The sequence below is a fragment of the Hippoglossus stenolepis genome, chromosome 8, assembly GCF_022539355.2.
Source record: "Hippoglossus stenolepis isolate QCI-W04-F060 chromosome 8, HSTE1.2, whole genome shotgun sequence".
Taxonomy (NCBI): Eukaryota; Metazoa; Chordata; class Actinopteri; order Pleuronectiformes; family Pleuronectidae; genus Hippoglossus; species Hippoglossus stenolepis.
The window spans coordinates 16,859,211-16,878,472 of NC_061490.1; the positions used below are offsets into that span (position 1 = coordinate 16,859,211).

The following is a 19,262-nucleotide window of genomic DNA, read 5'->3' on the forward strand; positions in this document are numbered from 1 at the left end:
GGAATTGTTCTTTAGGGACTAATCAGTCAATCCTATGATCATTTCCTTGATTAATTGTTAAGTCTATAAAATATGTTTTTACAAGTGTAGAAATAAATGTCATTCAAAGTTTCTAAAGAGGCCACAGTGGTGTTTTCCATTTGCTTGTTGTGTCTGGCCTAAATTTTAAACCGACAGATTTTCACTTAATCGTCACATACAAAAAAAACAAAGAATAGATAACATTTAGAATTTTTTCATGAAAAACATCTGAAGCAATAAATCAACTAACACAATAACTGCCAATTAATTGTCTGTCTATCGCTGTTTAACAAACAAGAAGGTCAAAGGTCGAAGGTGGAAATCTGCATTTCCTGTGTAAGGCAAAATTTATTCTGCATTAATTTGTTTTATTTCTCTCAGAAATGTAGTAGAGTATTAGTATATTATATATATATATAATCTAAATTAATTTAGCACAACACAGTGAATTGCAAACAAGAAGGTCAGTGAGGAGATGGTGTGTAAAAAAACAACAAAAGTACCATTATTGTCAGTTAAAAAGGGAAATTACAGAAAATAGAGGGTGAAGACAAGACAAAGTAGGAGGATAAAACTCCTTCAGGGAATGAATATGAGCCAATGTAATCTCCTCAAACGTGTGTGTGTGTGTGTGTAAGCGCGTGTGTGTGTGTAAGCGCGTGTGTGTAAGCGCGTGTGTGTGTGTGTCCAGGCCTGGGTACCCTAACCCTGGACGGCTCTGGTCAGTGTGATTTGACCTTCTTGTTTGCAATTCACTCAGCTATAATAAAGCAATTTAGATTATATATAATTAATATTCCAATACTCTACTACATTACCGAGAAATAAAATAACACATTTATGTGGAATGAATTTTGTTTTACGTTCTTGTTTTTCACACAGGAGATGCAGATTTCCACCTCTGACCTTTGACCTTGTTTGTAATTCACTGTGTTATGTAAGTTTTAAAGGGTTTGGGCATTTCTGTGAAGGTCTCGACCTTAATATGTTATAATTTGGAATTTTTAACTGCATTGAATACGTTTTATTTTAGTCCACTCGTTTTTTCCATGGATTTTTGTGAAGCACTTTGTAACCTTGTTTAGATAAGTGCTCTACAAATAGAGTTATTATTTTATTATTATTTAGGTGTGATGGATAAGGGGCTAGGGAGTGTATTGTCAATGGTTGTCCTCACAACTATAGAGAGAGAGACAAGTGCGTGTGTGTGCGTGCCTGTGTGTTCGGACGTCATCGCGGCCCTCCCCTCCTCCTCCCTCCTCTCTCCTCCTCCTCTCTCCTCTCTCCTCCTCCGTGTGCTCCCCTCACTTCGCTCTCCAGCAGGCCCGACCTCCACCGCACTCCACCCGGCCACACACCCAGAAAGACCCCGCCGACTCCCGGGAGACAGCACACATCACGGGGGCAGAGAGCTCAGCCGGAGCCCAGCGAGAGACAACAACCGGAACACTGGGACATTTTTCATGTTTTCCCCCCGGTCGCATTGCAGCATTTCTCTCCTTCTCCCATTTGTAGCTTCTCCTCCACCATCATCACCTTTCTCCACAGAAGAAGAGAGAAACTTTCCGCAGAATGGAAAGATGTAAAAATCGGGCCGGGGACTAAACTTTGACGCTAACTGTGCGACCAGAGCAGCGGCGGCAGCGGGCTGGGCTAACTCCAGAGGACCGTTAGGTTCGCAGCTAGCTAGGTGGGACCCGGAGCACGCTGGTGGAGGGAAGACCCCCAAGAAAAAACAACAAAAAGGAAGCAGACATCTTTCCTCTCGGAGAACCGCACTGCTCTCGTCACTTCACTGCGGGGGGGGAACACACGCCAAAGTAAGAACCGTTTCCCTCTCATGTCCGGAGACATTAAGTGGTTTTCTGTGCGCGTGAGTGTGTTTGCGGCGTCGCTCGTTTTCTCTCCCACGTCATTACGCAGTCGTGTTAACGGTCCTGTTAGTGAAGTGCTTTTGGATTTGTTGACGACCGAAGTGTTCAAACATGGCGTCGTAGATGTGTCGTGATTTGGAAAGAACGGTAATAATTGTCTGGTAGGAAGACACGAGGACGGCCCGGGGCGCGCGTGGCTCCATGGTGGGGTCTGTGCGAAGTTTGCTAACTTATCAACTACACGCACACACACACACACAGCACATGTTCAGAGACACACACAACATGGAGTCCGTTTCAATTAGTATTAAAAGGCCCTTCCGGTTTAGGATCCTTCCTCTTGGTGTCATTGTGGTGGTAACTAAGTACATTTACTCAAATACTGCGCTTAAGTACCCCTTCATGTTGTTGCATGTGTACTTTTAGCATCCCCCTTTCGTTCTACTTGATTGAATGAGTATTACTCTACTCCGTTTCTGACAGGAATAAAACAATATTAGCAAGTGTTGCATTATCCATCCATCTCTTTCAAAACACCACAAGGTGCTTTACAAGCTCAACATGAAGGGAAACAACAGGAAACGGTTATAAAGCAAACAGTTTAAATGCAATTTGAAGATCACGCAGCGGTAAAGCACAGATGCCGAAATAGAAAATGTTACTGATTAGAAAAGAGTAAAAACTCTCAGGTAAGATCAGAAGTAGGAGAAAGAGAGATTTAAAAGAGGAGAAGGTGTTTCTCAGACTGATCTCCTCAGGGAGATTGTTCCACGTGGGGGGGCCTGGGCAGAAAAGGCCCTGTCACCTTTTCTCCTCAGCCAGGACTATAAGGACTAGCAATAAAACTGAGGCTCATTATATATCAATACATTGCTTATGCATTGTGTGAGGAGGTGCAGCACATAACTGATCGACCTCAGATTTGTAAAATGTTGCTGTTTGTCATTCTCTGCTCATAAAGAAAAAATAAAACCACAGCGTTCACTAAGGAGCATTTTTGCCCATATTACCCATCTCTGGTTGTCGTTACTAGTAACTTTGGTAACACTTAATTTTACAGGTGTATGAGCCTTATTTCCTGGAAAGAATGTAATTTGGACCTCATCACTGGGAAAATAGAAAGTGTTCTGTTACTTTAGTTATGCTACCTCGAGCTGTGTTGAGTTAATATAGTTTTTGCTTCCAGAAGAATTTCAGAGAATTATCTCCTCCATTGAATAAGTCGTCGGACACTTAAATCTTCACCCGTATTGGGTTCAATGCTTCTCTGTTGACAGAGTTAGCATTTTGCTTGTTCAGCTGATCAAAAGATTACACACACAATCAACTAGAATTGATCAAATGAAATATGTTTTTGCAATGATTAGTACCCAATTATAGAGCTTTTTCTGGGGAACTTTGAAGGAATTTATTGGGACATTACCGAACAGAAAGTAAGCGTTTGAGGACGAATCCTAGAGAGGAAAAGATATTCAGTCATTTAAAAAATCAGACACAAGAGAAAGGTCCAAAACAGGAATACAAGTGTGTGGAGCAGAATTTAGTTTAGTATCTACTTTCCTCCCCTGTTACACTGAGTAGTGAAACTTTGGAGGGTCCGGACCTCTTGGTTGGAAACCACTAGATTAAACCCTGTAACATAAGTTTAAAATGAGCTTGACCTCGACTTGTGACAATAGTCAAATGCTGCGTATGCATTGAGACATCAGTATTAACAAAATCCAGATTCTGTAGAATGAACACCACTGAGAGACAGAACAATTTATCCCAAAGGCCATGATCAGATTAATCAATGATGAAAACGAGTTACTATCACTGACTGTCCTTGTTAGACCAACTAAAGGATTCATTATAAGGAGCAACACTCTTGTTACTCACAAAACCCAAACAGTCTAAAGACGAAAAACATCTTTCAAATGCTTTAGCCTTTGGTCAATGCCTCCCTAACCTGGACAGAAAATACATTCACCAATCATCTTTCAATAATTACATCTTCTGCTTCTTCGCTGCTGTTTGATCAATCAGTAATTAATTGAAGACAGGAATGTGTCTTTGACTTAGTTAGCACTAGAAGTACCTCAGTGTTTGGTTATCATTACCCTGCAGAGTTTACACTCAACAGATAGAACAGTAGAAGAGAATCAACATGACAATGTAACCTTTCACGCCTCCTGAACAGGCTTATTCAAATCAGTATGCTGTCTGATTGGATCTCGCCATCAATAATTCATCAGGGTCACAGATCAGAGTCGGAGATCCTGAAGTTGACTCTTGTGATTGACTGTCTGCCCCTTGGATTATCTGATGTGTTCTTCTCCTTATGTCTTGTGCTTTACTAAAAACTACACTCTGAGTTGTTTTTAGTCAAACCATGATCCAGAGGAATGTCTAAAGTGTCAAGGATGTGTATCACTCATCCTCAAAACCTTCTGCCTCCAAATGTCCAAGGCATGACCTGAGTTACAGCTAATCGCCCATGTGCAGAAAAGTATGCAAGCGTCCCTCCCACCACTTTATCCCACAATATTTGCATTGAGAATTTCATGGTTTTCAAATGCAATCTGAAAAATTGTGGCTGCATGTTAGACCACAAGAAGAAAAGGCTGTCAGATGGTTGAGATAGTTACTACAAACCATCTCCTGTAGGCTTCAGTTTGACTGATATTTGCAGCCAGTTTAAGTAAAAAAGTTTACTCCTGTCAGTGCTGCAATAAACAGCTTTTAATTACAATTACAATTATTGTGAATATGAATTAGTCACTCAAGTATGTTTTCACAAAAATTGTTTGATCTTCAAAATTTTAGAATATAGAGAAAAATATGTATAATATATGTATAATAACCCAGGTTGGATTAATATATGTATAATAACCCAGTAATAAACAGTTACACATGTTTTATGTGTATAAGAAATGCTCGATATAATACAGTCCAATAGATTATTCAATACAATGCTGGACTGAATCATAGAAATTTACAGATGGACAGCTCCCCAAAACTGAAGCCCAATTATCTTGATTTGCCCCCTGTTGGTCATAAACCATGCCTCCTCCATGTTGGTTTATGGGACATGGACCAAATTAAAGTACACGTAAAATAGTTTTTTCTTAAAGATGGTTTCTGCGATTTTAGGCAGTTCATGATTCATGATTGACAGCTGAGAGTAACTCACAATTGGCCAAGTAAGTGTATCACCACGATCACTACCGCGCCAACTCTGTCTCCAAATGACAAGATCTGTATCCAGGAAATGATGATCCATCCTTGTACTCAGTCTATGGTCTGAGCATGTAACTCAATGTGAGCAGCAGTCATGCAAGGTCATGATTGCATTTTGAGCTGCTGACCTATCGCACCGACTCTGCTCAATTTTGACTCCAGTCTTGTGACCTTTTGTGAAATCAGCATGTAGTCAATGTGCCATTTTCTCAGAATTATCAAATCCTCAAACCTGCGAACTCAGCTTTGACCTCGTGTGCCATCCACGGTATACGCTGTCTAAGCCTCATCTCCCTGTGTCGGTCTCCCTAACATTTTTTAAGGTTGTGGTTTGAATGATTCAGCTCTTAGTGACTAATTTAAGTATGGATGGATATGAGTAAATGGGTGGTTGTGCAGGGGATGTTATGAGTGACTCACAGTCGGAGCCCGTTGCTATGGCTTGAGTTCCTCTTTTCGACTCAGTTTCCGATAGTTCAGATAACAAAGTATTAGGGGACTGAGATGTTATTCATCCGTGGACAGTAAATGCGAAAGCTGAAACTCTCCTTGGGTTGGATGGCAGCATGTTTACATTCTCCAAATATCCCTGCACACTGTACCAGGTTCCAGTCGGGTCTGATTAGGTTTTCCTCAGAGGGATGTTTCCTTTATTTCTTAATTTTTGAGAAACTGCATTTTGACTTTGTACACGGCATCGCCGAGAGGAGACATGTTAGTAACAGCAGGAGCTGTACTGTACCCTTCAGCCGCTTGATCTCTGTTTACAATCACTACATCCTTGTAATGTGTATTCATAGTGGGGAAGAGAGACAGTCCAGGAACGTCCTCTCTCCCTCCGCTGCCAGAGGCATCCTTTATTTTTATTGGACCTTTAAAATGGTCAGAGATTGGTCATATGATCCAGTGGGCCAATGGAATGTGCTGTTAGGAGAGCTCTGTGAAAAAGTGCTTTAACATCCTACATTTTCTTCCACACTGCCCACTAATGCAGCAGTGTCAAATATAAGGGCCTAATCATGCCTGATAAGCTTATTACCAGTTCATGGTTATTACACAGTGATAAGCACAAACTACCTGTCCACATTCCTTCTGCCCTTTGAACAGTTTTTATTTGTGCTCAGATGCTCATTCAGTTATCTGTTGTTGGTCAGATTACACAGCTCCTTCGTAGAGCCCAGGGCCTTATGCTCAGCCGGCCATGCTGTTGCAACAGGAAACAGGGAGCATGACTAACGTGACACGGTGTGGAAAGTAACAGTAACACTCAACCATGGGCATTTAAATGTTTCTGGTTTTCTTTGGATGTTTCTAGCTTTTTTATTTATATTTTTAATTGGAATAACTGACGGCACCAGGCAGAGACAAGAGAACTAAGAATTTCATTGCATTGATAACTTTTTATTTCTGCATATGACATTAATGCCTTTGACCCTTTGAACCTATGAACATAGGAACCTATGAACCTTTAGCAACCATACATCTTAACTTTAGGGTTGACTTGCGTCTGTCAGTGTAAATCACCAAGAGCTGATATCAGCCATAATTGAAGGACTCGTCAGATAATGGCACTGATAAATACGGCTGTGTGTCCAACTTCAATCCAAAAATGTGCCAGGAAGATCACAGGATTGAAAAACGCCAAGTGCCAGAAGCTGGCATTGAATATCTTGTAAGTTTTTTCCGAATCACATCGGATTCATTATTTTTCCATTTAGATCATTATATCAATCAACAGCATGGCATTCTGAGACTATTTAGTAAACACAGTTCTTGTGTTGATAATTGATATTCATACATTTATTCATTACATTAATATCAACTAATAAAATGGACAGATTTGCCATTTACTGGCTTAGGGTTAAAGTACATCAAGTGTGCTGTGACTCTCTCCCGCTATATGTCTGGACGGTCAGGGTGAAAACAGTTCCTACCACTAATGTAACATTCCCATTGCTGTGAGAGAGCAGGGGGTGATAGCCACACACTGCTAACACAAGCAGAGCAGGAATGGGAGCAATAGTGGTGTGAGTGGAAGAAGACATCACATGGTGCACAAGTGAACAGAGCAAGCACACGTGCACATGCACATGCACACCCAGTGAACTTGTGATAGGACAGCAGGCAGTCATTACACACTGTGACAGTCCAAAAGACGTACAAAAGAGTTAGAAGAGAGCCTAAGCATATGACAACATGCAGAAGTGGAGTACAACATTTTATGTTTTTTAACCATATGTTATGGTAATAAAATTTACATTGTAAGCAGACTATGTGAATACTATAAGCAAGGTATTTACACAACATTTGAATAGGATTTATCCTCTCTCAATCTTTTTGATCCATATAAGCCTTTGATTCCTGTAACCATCATCACTAGTGATGTCTACTCAACATTGTGTGACAAATGTGTCTGTGAAAACAGCAAGATAACCTCAGGTGTAACTCTGGGTTTTCAGGGTAATGATGGTGGTTCACTTCTTACACGGGTTATTCACCATGGTAATTTACACAGTGCCTCTAATAAACCAGTACACTTAGGTCGGACCAGATGAACACTTGTCTATAGCCCAAATACTGACCAATCAGATCACTGGAAAACTATCATTTCTACATGACCCTGACAGGTACACACTAAATAAATACATTATACCGTTATGAATTATACCATTATGAATCTGTACTAGTGTACGATAAGTACACTAGTACAGATTAATTTTAACTAAACAGCAATTATTTGATTCCCCACAGTGTTGATGCTTTCACTCTTATTTTATCATTGCAGCTCAGAACAGAGTCAGGCTTTGTGATGATAACTGGAAATGAAAACTAAACCCTCTGATCTTTATCTGTCTTTATTTAGAAAAAATGATCTGCCCACTTTTAAATATTTTTCCTGATAATAAATGTCTGTCAGCCTGACCTCAGCAGACATTTTGGGGGCGCTCAGTGCACTCACATGCACTGACATGAATGTGGGGCCGGACCAAAACAAAGAACAGAGAAACTCAGATGACAACACTGAGGGCTTGGGACTGTATTCTCTGCTCAGGACACTATGACTCCACTCGCTGCTATATTGGTGTTTAAATCCTAATGTTAACATTCTATACAGCAAACTGAATATTTTTTGTTTTAGGACTGATCAGGAAAACTAGCGTTGTGGCGTCATCACCTTGGGGTCAAGGAATTTAACTTGAAATCATTAACCTCAAACTTTTGTTCAAAGAGAGAAAGTGAGTTTTGTATTAAAAATCGAAATAAAATGCTGCTTCAGTGTCTGTACTAAAACTCAGGTACTGTATCAATACTATTATCTTAATTTGTCTAATGACACCCAGGTCTCCACAGAGATCAAGCTGATGCTGATAAGGATTTTAGAGAGTAGAAGTACATTCCTATGCGGGCACAGGGAACCTCTACACAGGGAGGCTCAAACTATGAGGCAGTGGTGCTTACCACTCTACTACTGTGCTGTCCTGTACATATAACAGCTGCACTTCTAAGCCAAGCATTTTTTTCTCCATTATGTTTTTGATATCACCGCATATCTGACAACATATATACCAATACCAGTTTAATCTGTGATAGACCAATACCAACCAATAAAGTCAAACGACCAATACATCAGTCAGGCTCAAGACATAAGGACGTATTTAACATTTCTGTGAAACTATGTCATAAAGCACATAGTCAGTGAAGAAAGTTTAGTCAGAGTTGTTTTACCACACCCATAAGGACTTTTATCAGACCATTATTTCCAAAATGTAATTTCAGCTGCATGTTTTAAAGATAGTCAAGGGAGGGACAGCATTACACAGGGCTCTCCGGGTCAGAGAGGGAATCCTTCTTGATTACTGGCGAGGAGCAGCAGGCTGGGGATGGGCGTGGAAGTGAAGCGGTTACACGGTTTTGGCATTTACAGCTGCAGTGGGCGAGAGGGGAGTTGCTATAGATCTTAAAGAGGACTACAGAGAGTGAGTGTGTGGGGGTGTCCCCACGGCTTTGCACATATGGGTTAAACATGACTCATATCCTTAACACAATAGCGTTCCCTCGCCACCGACATTTCTACTCTCATTCTCTACCACTCCCTGAAGTTAGCAGCGGGAATATTTATCTCCACACTCAAAGTCAGAACCAACTCTCACAGCTGTCAACTGTCGAGGAGAGAGAGAGAGAGAGAGAGAGAGAGAGAGAGAGAGAGAGAGAGAGAGAGAGAGAGAGAGAGAGAGAGAGAGAGATGGTGTTAAAAGCTTGAAGTTGAAGGAAAGAGCTTGCTCACTTGTTGGTCTGATCTCTCCTCCCTCACGTGGGCCTGCTGAATGCCCATGCTCCAAGTGCTCTGAAATAGGCATTCGGAAAAACTTACAGTCAGGCTTCCAATAAGAGGGAAATATTGGTACCATTATCTTATTCCCTTAATTACATGCTACCAAACATTCCTAATCAAAGATTTCTTCCCATACACGTAGCTAGGCCTGTGTAATGTTTGCCTTTAACGTTAACCTCTATAGACAGTTTGTCAGATTCAAACTTAAGGAGGAACGATATATACACACTTTGGTTTTTTTTCATGGTGTGGATAATGCCACTACAATATGTGTGAGTCTTTAGCTTTTACAGCCCAATAAACACATAAGAGTGGTGCTGACTGCATGTGTTTCTTGTGTCGCAGGATGCTGTCAGGGCTGAGTGCGTGGTTCTGGCAGGAGCGGCTGTGGTTTCCTGAAGGTCTGGGCTGGGCTGACCTGGAGGACCGGGATGGGCGCGTGTATGCTAAAGCTCGGGATCTTTGGGTGGCGCTGCCCATCGCCCTCATATTCCTCATTATTCGTCAGATCTTTGAGAGGTCAGTCCATTACACACTATCCGTGCTCCTTGTTTATTTCTGTGGTTATCCTTTCAAACATTTGCTTCCTGTACATGTTTTTCTCTGTCCTCTTGCCCAGTCCAACTCCTGTCTTGTTTTGATTGTCTGCTGCTGTTTCACTTCCTCTTTCTCTCCTTTAGTCTGGCCATCAGTTGTTTCCTCCTGATCCCTAATTAGATTACTTTACTTCAGAATGCAGTTTTTATCTCTGGCCTTTTTCTCATCAATTATTTATTTCTCCTTATACTGTGCCTTCAACAAGAAAAGGTTCTGCTCCTGACTCGTATTGTATCTCAGTCCAATGTTCCTGTTACCAGTAGCTAAACTCGTAGCTGTAAACAATGCTGCCAGAGTCCAACTTGGTTTTATTGCTAATAGCTCTCTTCCTTATTATTCTCTTCTATCCCCTACCGCCCACTCTGCCACAGAGCGGCAAACTACAAAGTGGGGTAACTGAATCCTGTGTTAGATGACAAATGAACAGTACAAACAAGGCACACAATACAAGTCTGTCTGTTGACATATATAATCATGAATAGAGCTGACCTGAAACGACTGTTGCCATGGTAATCAGCATCCAAATCCGTATTTGAATGCTGCATTCTATTATGATGAAGATGGTTACTATTATTATCATCATTATTATGCAGCACCACAACAATCTGAAGACGCCAACTATGCATCATTAAAAATGATTATTAGCTCCACTAAGGATATTTTCTTACTTTGATAGGTTTGTGCATCTAACATTAGTAGTACACGTGAAGCGAGTAGTGACAGCACTATCTAAATTGCCACCTAAAATTCTGCATGCAAACGAAGTATAGTGTTGAAGTCTGATCTAAAAAAGAAGATACTGGTAATTCAGAATAGACCTAAACACGAAGGATTCTTAGTTTTATGTAAGCTTTTTTGTTTCGTTTTTTATATTTTTTATTTTGGGTTTGTCATTTTTCGCAACCTGAAAATGATTCATTCGTTTTTCAGTTTCTCACTATTTCTAACATGTCTTTATTTCTTTATTTTTTCTGTTTTTGTCTCAACAACCTTTTTATAATTACAGGACAGTGGCTACACCCCTGGCCTCTCTACTGGGGGTGAAAGAGACAGTACGGCTCAAAGCCCCTCCCAACATCACACTGGAGTCCTACTACTGTACTGTGGCCAAGAACCCCACACAGGTAAATGTTCTTAGAAGCCCACACACACTTCAAAAAGACAGAGTGTTGTACTATATGTTTTGTCTGTAAAATGAATACTAAAATGTGGCCTCTTTGTGTTGTTCACAGAGTTCAATAATAAGTCTTATCAAGCAGACTGGCTATCCAGAACGACAAGTGCAGCGATGGTTCAGGAAACGGAGGAACCAGGACAGACCGAGTTTGCTCAAAAAATTCAGAGAAGCCAGGTTAACCAACACCCTCTCTCACACACTCTCTCCTTCTCTTAAACATATATATAGAGATATATGATGTGGGGCTATAGATCAGGTTGTAACAGCTGCCCACCCTTGCGTTCCTCATGCTATATGAGGACATTTCTGTGGGCAAATGTAGCTCTCTATTTTTAACATGAACTGATTACAATGCCACTCTGCTGCTGCCAAACACACACGCACACAAATTCAAACACCCACACACTCATTAGCACAGAAACTCAGCAACAGCTGCTCTGTCACCGCTGTTGGTTATTTTTATGTGTAAGCAATTACTCAAACAGAAGCAAAGTTAAAACAACATGATAACTTGATAATACAGTGTTACTGAATTTTCCCTAAGCTGGCAACAGATGACACCTAAAAATAGATACAGCACAAAACACAGACATAACTATATCTAGACAGCATAATAGTGTTTGCCAAGATTGAATCACAGACAAATATGTAGTGATATGCATTTGGACAAACACATTCACAGAAAGTCTGTTCATGCGTCATTGCATCCCATGTGTTGCATTCTACATAAAACTAGCAACAATTCATTAGCTTCATAGTCATGGTCATGATTCATGTTTGGATCAACATAAAGGGTCAGTTCACCCAAACTACAGAAGACACAGACTTCACAAGTTTTACTTAATTACTTTCAATTGAAGAAACAGTCCCTTTGAAAATACAAATAGTTTTGAGCAAAATGTTGTTATTATCCAAGGTACAAGGGATTCTGTGAATGAGCTGAAGATTAAACTATTTATTTGTCAACAGACCTTTTATTGACAAAACTATTTATATGCATCAAGTGTGATGATCAAGTCTGGGTTTGGGATAAAACAAGCAATTTAATGATGCTGCCCTCAGCTTCATGAAATTGTGACAATGTGGCAGGCTAATTAAAATAAAAAAATAAAAAGTAATAATAATAATAATAGAGATAATTTCCAATAGCAGCTCTGAGACAGATATCTACAAAAGTAGGCAAAACAATCAGCAGGACTAGTAGATTCCACTTGATATAAGTGAAAATAAGCTTTTTGTAATCAGGTGAACTGACCCATAAACCTGCAAGAAGACGGTGAATCAGAGTGGTGTATGTGTATGTGTGTGTGTGTGTGGGCGACGTTGTAGTTGACTGATGTTTTGCATATGATGTGTGACTTGTGTACTTGTGACTGCATGTTGTTCACTCTCTAGTTATGGCATCTTTTACTGTGTGTGTGTTACGACATTTTTCTCGTCTGAATCAGTCTCTTATCTGTTTTCTCCCCTAGTTTCCCCCCCGATATATTCATCACTCTCTCACTGTCTCTTTCTATGTTCAGTGTTTTTCTGTTACTCTGTTTCATGTATGAAATCTTCTTTCCTCAACTGTATGAGAGGCTGCAGTGGGAATGGCCCGTCATTATCTCTGCCTAAGGACTTTAGCAGGGAGGAGAATATATGACAGCTCTCATTGTGTATTTGGCCTAATGGGACATTCTCAACGTAGTTCACCAGAGTTTCTTTCCCACTCTTCGCTCAGTCTGGTATTTTTGTGTGTGTGTGTGTGTGTGTGTGTGTGTGTGTGTGTGTGTGTGTGTGTGTGTGTGTGTGTGTGTGTGTGTGTGTGTGTGTGTGTGTGTGTGTGTGTGTGTGTGTGTGTGTGTGTGTGTGTGTGTGTGTGTGTGTGTGTGTGTGTGTGTGTGTGTGTGTGTGTGTGTGTGTGTGTGTGTGTGTGTGTGTGTGTGTGTGTGTGTGTGTGTTATGCATTCATGTGTCTTCTGGTAGAAAATGTGTCTATTGTCTTTTGCCCCATTGACTGAATAGAGAGTGTGTGTGTGTGTGTGTGTGTGTGTGTTTGTGTGTTCTCTTGCAGTTGGAGATTTACCTTTTACCTTCTTGCTTTCATTGCTGGCCTGGCTGCCCTCATCGATGTGAGTACTGCCATTTAACTTCAACCCCCGCCTTCTCCTCTTGTCTCTGTACCTTCTCATGAATCACCTGCCCTGCCATCGTAACTCGGCAGTGTCCATGGTAGTCTGTCTTTTTTGCTGCAGTCCCCTCACCTTTTGCACTGTCGGACAGGGCAGCGTTGACTCATTGCAGTGCTGAGTCAGTTGATAAAAATACACCTGTTGCTCTGCTGTCTCATTCACACCTCATGTTTCCCGACAGAAACCTTGGCTGTATGACCTGAAGGAGATGTGGGAAGGCTTCCCTGTGCTGGTATGTCTTTAGGATGACTTTGTGCCTGGAATGCACCAGAGCATTATCAGGCAATAAATTCAGTTCCCTCATAAAAGTTTCAGTCAGCGCCATCGGACCTGTAGCAAAGACTGTCAATACTGAAATTGCTTTCTTTTGATAAGATCTGCAATTTACAACCGCAATGTACACATCCGAACTCTGAACAGAAGAAAATCAGTCAGTTAATTTAGATAATTGTTTACTATTCAAGGTAGTGCCACAGAAATGTGGGTATGGATCTGTGAAATGTCAACATTTGCTGGTTCTTCTGTGATTATCTACTGAATATATTTGGGATTAAGTCGCTTTTATGAAACCAGCAATTTGAATGTGTTTACCTGGGCTGGAAGAACAAGTGACGGCCTTGAATAGATTCAGATCAAGTGAATAAATGGAAGATTAATCAATAATTTAAAGATTCTTTAGTCGCAGACCTTGTTCCAAACACAGTTGATGTATGTATTTTAAATGGCAGACCTGTTTTTTCCCCTGCAGACGCTGCTGCCATCTCAGTATTGGTACTACATGATCGAGCTGGGTTTCTACAGCTCTCTGCTCTTCAGTGTAGCTTCTGATGTGAAACGCAAAGTGAGTGAAATTGATTTGCATGAAGAGGGAAGGAAAAGTAAATGGAAAATTAATCTATAATTCATACAGACACTTTTGAGCCTGAACTATAATTGAGAGGTTTTTATTACATCATGATGACCAGCACACTGTGGTGCTCTTACTGACATCTGGAACGGACTGCGGGTGGCCATTAGACTGTTGTTACACGTGTGTTTGAATGTGTGTGAGTGTTTAAACTTCTTTGACCCGGGTCAGCTGCGCGCAGTGAGGGGAAATCATGCCAAAGAGGAACAGGGTGTTTCTCCAACACTGTATTTTAACCTAAAAACCTCTTAAGCAGGTTTAACCACCATCCACACAGACCCCCTTAAAACATGTAACACATAAATACATATTCCAAACAATCTCTTCTCCCCAGCACCAGTAACACGTCTCCTTCCAACATGTTTCATTCTTTCAAGGATTTCAAGGAGCAGATTGTTCACCATGTGGCGACCATCCTCCTCATCAGCTTCTCTTGGTGTGTTAACTACATCCGTGCTGGAACTCTCATCATGTTCGTGCACGACTCCTCTGATTACCTTCTTGAGGTAAATGTGTCCGCCTCATAGAGTCATTGCAGAAGTTTGTGTTCGCAGCATTTTGTTCACTACACGTTGGCAAACAAACATGTGCCTGCAGTCAGAACCAGTAAGCTTCCAGTTTGGTCGAGTGATTTACATTAACTGTAGGCGCTGTACTCGGCATCATGCAAATACAGTATACTAAATACAAATGAGGTGTTTTCTTGTTTCTCTACTAGTAGTATTGTATCACTGTTAAGACTCTTTATGTTCTGAATATCAGCTAAGATTTTATTTTTGTTTATACATGGTTCTGAGTGCTCTGATATCTGATGGCAATACACTTATGATACACTGCCACCTAGTGGAGGAATCTACACTTTGGTTGTCTGGTGAAATACAGGCACATTAACTACATTTTCCATTATTCAAACAAATGTATTATCCATTTATCTGCAATTTTATGTACAAAATAAATGTCTTTCTTTCCTCCTCCCTCTCACAGTCTGCAAAGATGTTCAACTATGCTGGGTGGCGTAACGCCTGTAACTACATCTTCATCGTATTTGCTGCAATCTTCATTGTCACTCGTCTGTTCGTCTTCCCCTTCCGGTACACACACATTTTAAATCTATTATTCAAATGAACTGCTGCAGGATGTGTTTTTTTTTTGCATGCTACTCATTTACCATCTTCCTAACCAGTACTTTCTCTGTTGCAGCATTATTTACTGTACGTGGGTTTATCCTGTGACCGTCTACGAACCCTTTTTCGGCTACTACTTCTTCAATGGACTTCTGATGATTCTTCAGTGTCTACATATCTTCTGGGCTGTGCTCATCATACGCATCGCAATCCGCTTCCTCACCAGCAATGTAAACAAACACAAAGAAATCTACAGATTCTGTTTATTTATCAACATTTCAACACCCATATCATACACAGAGCAACATTATCACCATAAAATGTATTATATATCTTTTTTATTATAAAAAATATTGATTAAAGCCGCTTGAGAGAATAAAGATGAAAGCAGTGGAACTGTCAGCAGAAAGTACTTAAATTGAAAGATTCTGATTTTAAATCCTTAAAAGAATCATATAAATCCCAAATACCACTTATTAGAAATACACTAAATAAAGTACTGATACATGCAACATCAAAATATATTCCACAGATCAACAAAAGAGTAAAGGAACTATAGATGCAGGCCCACACACACTCACACAGGGACAGTTTGGGTTTGTGTCCGACACTGACCAGAGCTCCAGTACAGAGGAAGATCCTGATTGACATGTTTATAAATGGCCTCTTTTCCTCACACCGTGTCCCTCCTTTTTATTTTTCAGGAAAAGGTAGACGATGAAAGGAGTGACAAAGATGAAACAGATGAATCAGAAGAAGAGGAGGAGGGGGTGAAGGACATGAAGAAAAGCAATGGACCAGTGCAGAACGGTCATGCAATCCACAACAACAACCACAGCAAGACAGCGTGAAGGTGTCAGGATTTAGGAATGTGAGATGGACTCATATCCCTCAGTAGGGGAGCAGGAGGGAGGGATGAAGAGAGAGAAGAGCGAAGGGGGCAAGACATTCCCTAAAGCCAAGAACACCAGGTATCCTGAGGAAATTTGACACTAATACCTTTGCACGACACACTAACACATGTTCATTCATACTTTTAGAGGGCACAGGGATCCAGCAGATGATATACAGCAACTGGCAGGATTTGTTTTGTGCTTTTTCGTCGGAGAATAATGTATCATGTGAGATGTCGGTCACAAAATTTAAGAGACAGGGGAGGAAATGGAGAGGACCAAAGCGTGGAGAGAACTGAAGAGGGTGATGCTGCTTCTACTTTAGCTTTCTTGTTCTAACTGTGCCTTAGAGCCAGCTAATCGCTGTCCAAATGACATTTTATAGCTTTTATGCTTTAATCTCGTGTTGCTTTATTTCCTTGTAACGTCGCTGTTTTTTTACTAGAAGAGTGAATGAGTGAACGTATTATGAAAGTGGAACAATAGGGCATTTATTTCCCTAATTTTTCAGCCTATGCAAGTATGTGTATGTTCAGCTATTGCAACGTCTTTGCACAAACATACAGTGTCTCTTATATAATGTTATCTACAGTATAATGTAATAATCAGCAGGAGGACTGTGTGCCTCTGCTCCCCACTGTAGCTGGTGCCATTTTAAAAGCAGTCTGCCTCGGATGAATACATGTGGTATTAACTTTTTTTAAAGATAAACAGAAAGTAAAACTTTCTTTCTTATTTTAATTCCAGTCCGGTTTTCCGCTTCCGAAAGAGATGTATGACCTGCAAAGGTTATTTATCATGGCTCAGTAATAACTAGAGATGAATGTTAAACACAACAGCACTGTGATATAAAATCACAGCATCCTGCCAGTTGTGATGGAGCTGGATGTTTTTTTTTCTGCTCTGGTGTGGCTGAAGCAGTTTGATCCAGTTGAGAAATGAATCACAGTGATGATGCCACCCGATGTAACGCAAGGACACTCCTGAAAATGATTGCAATAGTGGTCTGCTCTTTTGAAATGAAGGAGTTTTATGAAGGCAAATGGAATTAACCATTTCTAGATTTATGAATATCGGCCAGATGTCCACAGTTCACTGCCTTGTGGCCTGGGTTATATTTAATAACCTTGGCGAGAATTTAAGTGTTGATCTAAGTGAATTATTTTAGGTATGATTATGTGTATGAAACGGGTTTACAGGTATGTCCTTTGATTTCTTTTTTTCCAGTGTTGAAAAAAACTCATGAGGTATTAATGAAATAATTGTTGCAGTTTTTTTGTTATGCTTTAAAGTTTTTTTGTATGTCAAGTGCCTTATGTGTAATGTATGGGAAGCTCTCTCTCACGTCTTCATGTTCTCTCCTTTTCTTTCTGGTCTTCACCTCACATCACAGACACAACTATAAAACTAAAACATCCTCTTTCCCCTGCGGTCTCATTCCTCAATCACTTTTTTCCCTCTCCTTTATAAATGATCCCTCCTTTCACACTCACCCTCATTCCACCCACCACGTCTTCTTTACTAACCCAGACCAACCAGCAACCTCTCTCCTCGGGTGATACAGAAGAAACAGCTGTGTCCTAATTACAGTGTTATTTAGTTTTTTCATTTGTATTTTTTTGTTTTATGATGCCTAAGTATTGTTATTAATAATAAAAACAGAGACCATGAATTGGAAAGAAAATACCTGTGAAGTTGTTTATATTTCTTTATGCATCATGCCTGCAAATATACCACACAATAAATATTTTAAGTTTGAAGACGATTTTGTCCCTTGAAACATCTGACATACTGTAGAAATACAATATGACTGCTTATGTATACAGAAGCATTAACACAGCCCTTGATCTAATGAACTTTATTTGTATAGAACCTTTCATACAAGATATGCAGCTCAACGTGCTTTATATACAATACACATTAAGATAAACAGTGTTCTTGGCACAAACATAGCATGACAACAAAATTAAACAATCAAAATTTGATTTGTGACAAACCTAGGGCCTGCCAGCAGCTCCCAGGTGATGTCATCATTATCAACCAATAAACTCTCACTAAGACACCTACACTAACTTTTGTTCCGTTGCGTTTGGAGACAGTGGAGTAAAAATAAACTCTTCTTCCAGGAGAAAACTGTAGGAGACACAGACTCAGGGTGAGTGGACATTTACCTCAACTCAGTTCAGCTGAATGAACAGAGATAGAGGAGAAAATATTAAATATTTTTAATAATTTGATCAATCATTACGTCACCCTGAATCAACACTGGTTCATCCATTACCTTAACCAGAAACCAGACCTCTAAAATGTTTGTATTTATACATTTTCACATGTCAAAATGTCAATAAAAAATCTTTTATCAAATGTGCCACAAAGTATCAAATATATAAAATGAGAAATATTGCAAATCAAACAATGAGTGAAATCAAATACTTTGCTTGTAAAACATGAATGAGAGTACAACATATTTCATATATTTTTTTATTCACATTATCATTAACATCTGAGCCGTATATGATGCACTTGCAGTTGTTGTGAAGAAAACAACTTCAATTTAATTCAATGAAAATACATTATTTTTAAATGCCAACAAGGACTTACAATTTACCTTACAGTTAAGTGTTTAACTCCGGGGTCCACTTGTTTTTTTCCAAATCTGATAATCAAAGGTATAAAGTGAAGTATAAGAGCCTGATGAGATCACACACATCCACATAAAGTGAAGTGTTTCAGTATATAAAACATGAATCACAGCAGATGGATGACACTTCCCGCACAGACACTTTCAGTCCACATTGTCAGACATGAAACAATCAAACAGATAAACTCAGAAACCTTGTGTTCTCAGCTCTCCTCTCCACCTGAGGGCTCCTGGCTCCTCTCCTGGCTCCTCTCCTCCTCCTCCTCCTCTGCTGGGCGGAGCACCGCACGGATTTCCCAACA

At 40.1% G+C, this 19,262-nt stretch overlaps 1 protein-coding gene across 1 annotated transcript; it reads left to right on the top strand.

The window, feature by feature from the left end:
- Positions 1-1,291: 1,291 nt before the first annotated feature.
- LOC118113311 (ceramide synthase 2) lies at positions 1,292-18,005 on the top strand. Its single transcript, XM_035162867.2, has 11 exons — positions 1,292-1,841; positions 9,793-9,966; positions 11,051-11,168; positions 11,277-11,395; positions 13,278-13,335; positions 13,577-13,627; positions 14,144-14,236; positions 14,680-14,808; positions 15,287-15,393; positions 15,503-15,656; positions 16,131-18,005. The coding sequence occupies exons 2-11, from the start codon at positions 9,794-9,796 to the stop codon at positions 16,275-16,277; spliced, it is 1,149 nt and encodes a 382-aa protein (XP_035018758.1). The 5' UTR covers positions 1,292-1,841; position 9,793; the 3' UTR covers positions 16,278-18,005.
- The last annotated feature ends 1,257 nt before the right edge of the window (positions 18,006-19,262 follow it).

What these genes read in the sequence shown, in the direction of transcription:
- LOC118113311 (XM_035162867.2), top strand. Translation starts at nt 9,794, where the DNA reads ATGCTGTCAGGGCTGAGTGCGTGGTTCTGGCAGGAGCGGCTGTGGTTT. An exon ending in AAAAAATTCAGAGAAGCCAG is followed by an intron (nt 11,396 to 13,277) that starts GTTAACCAACAC and finishes GTTCTCTTGCAG; the next exon opens with TTGGAGATTTACCTTTTACC. An exon ending in GCCTGGCTGCCCTCATCGAT is followed by an intron (nt 13,336 to 13,576) that starts GTGAGTACTGCC and finishes GTTTCCCGACAG; the next exon opens with AAACCTTGGCTGTATGACCT.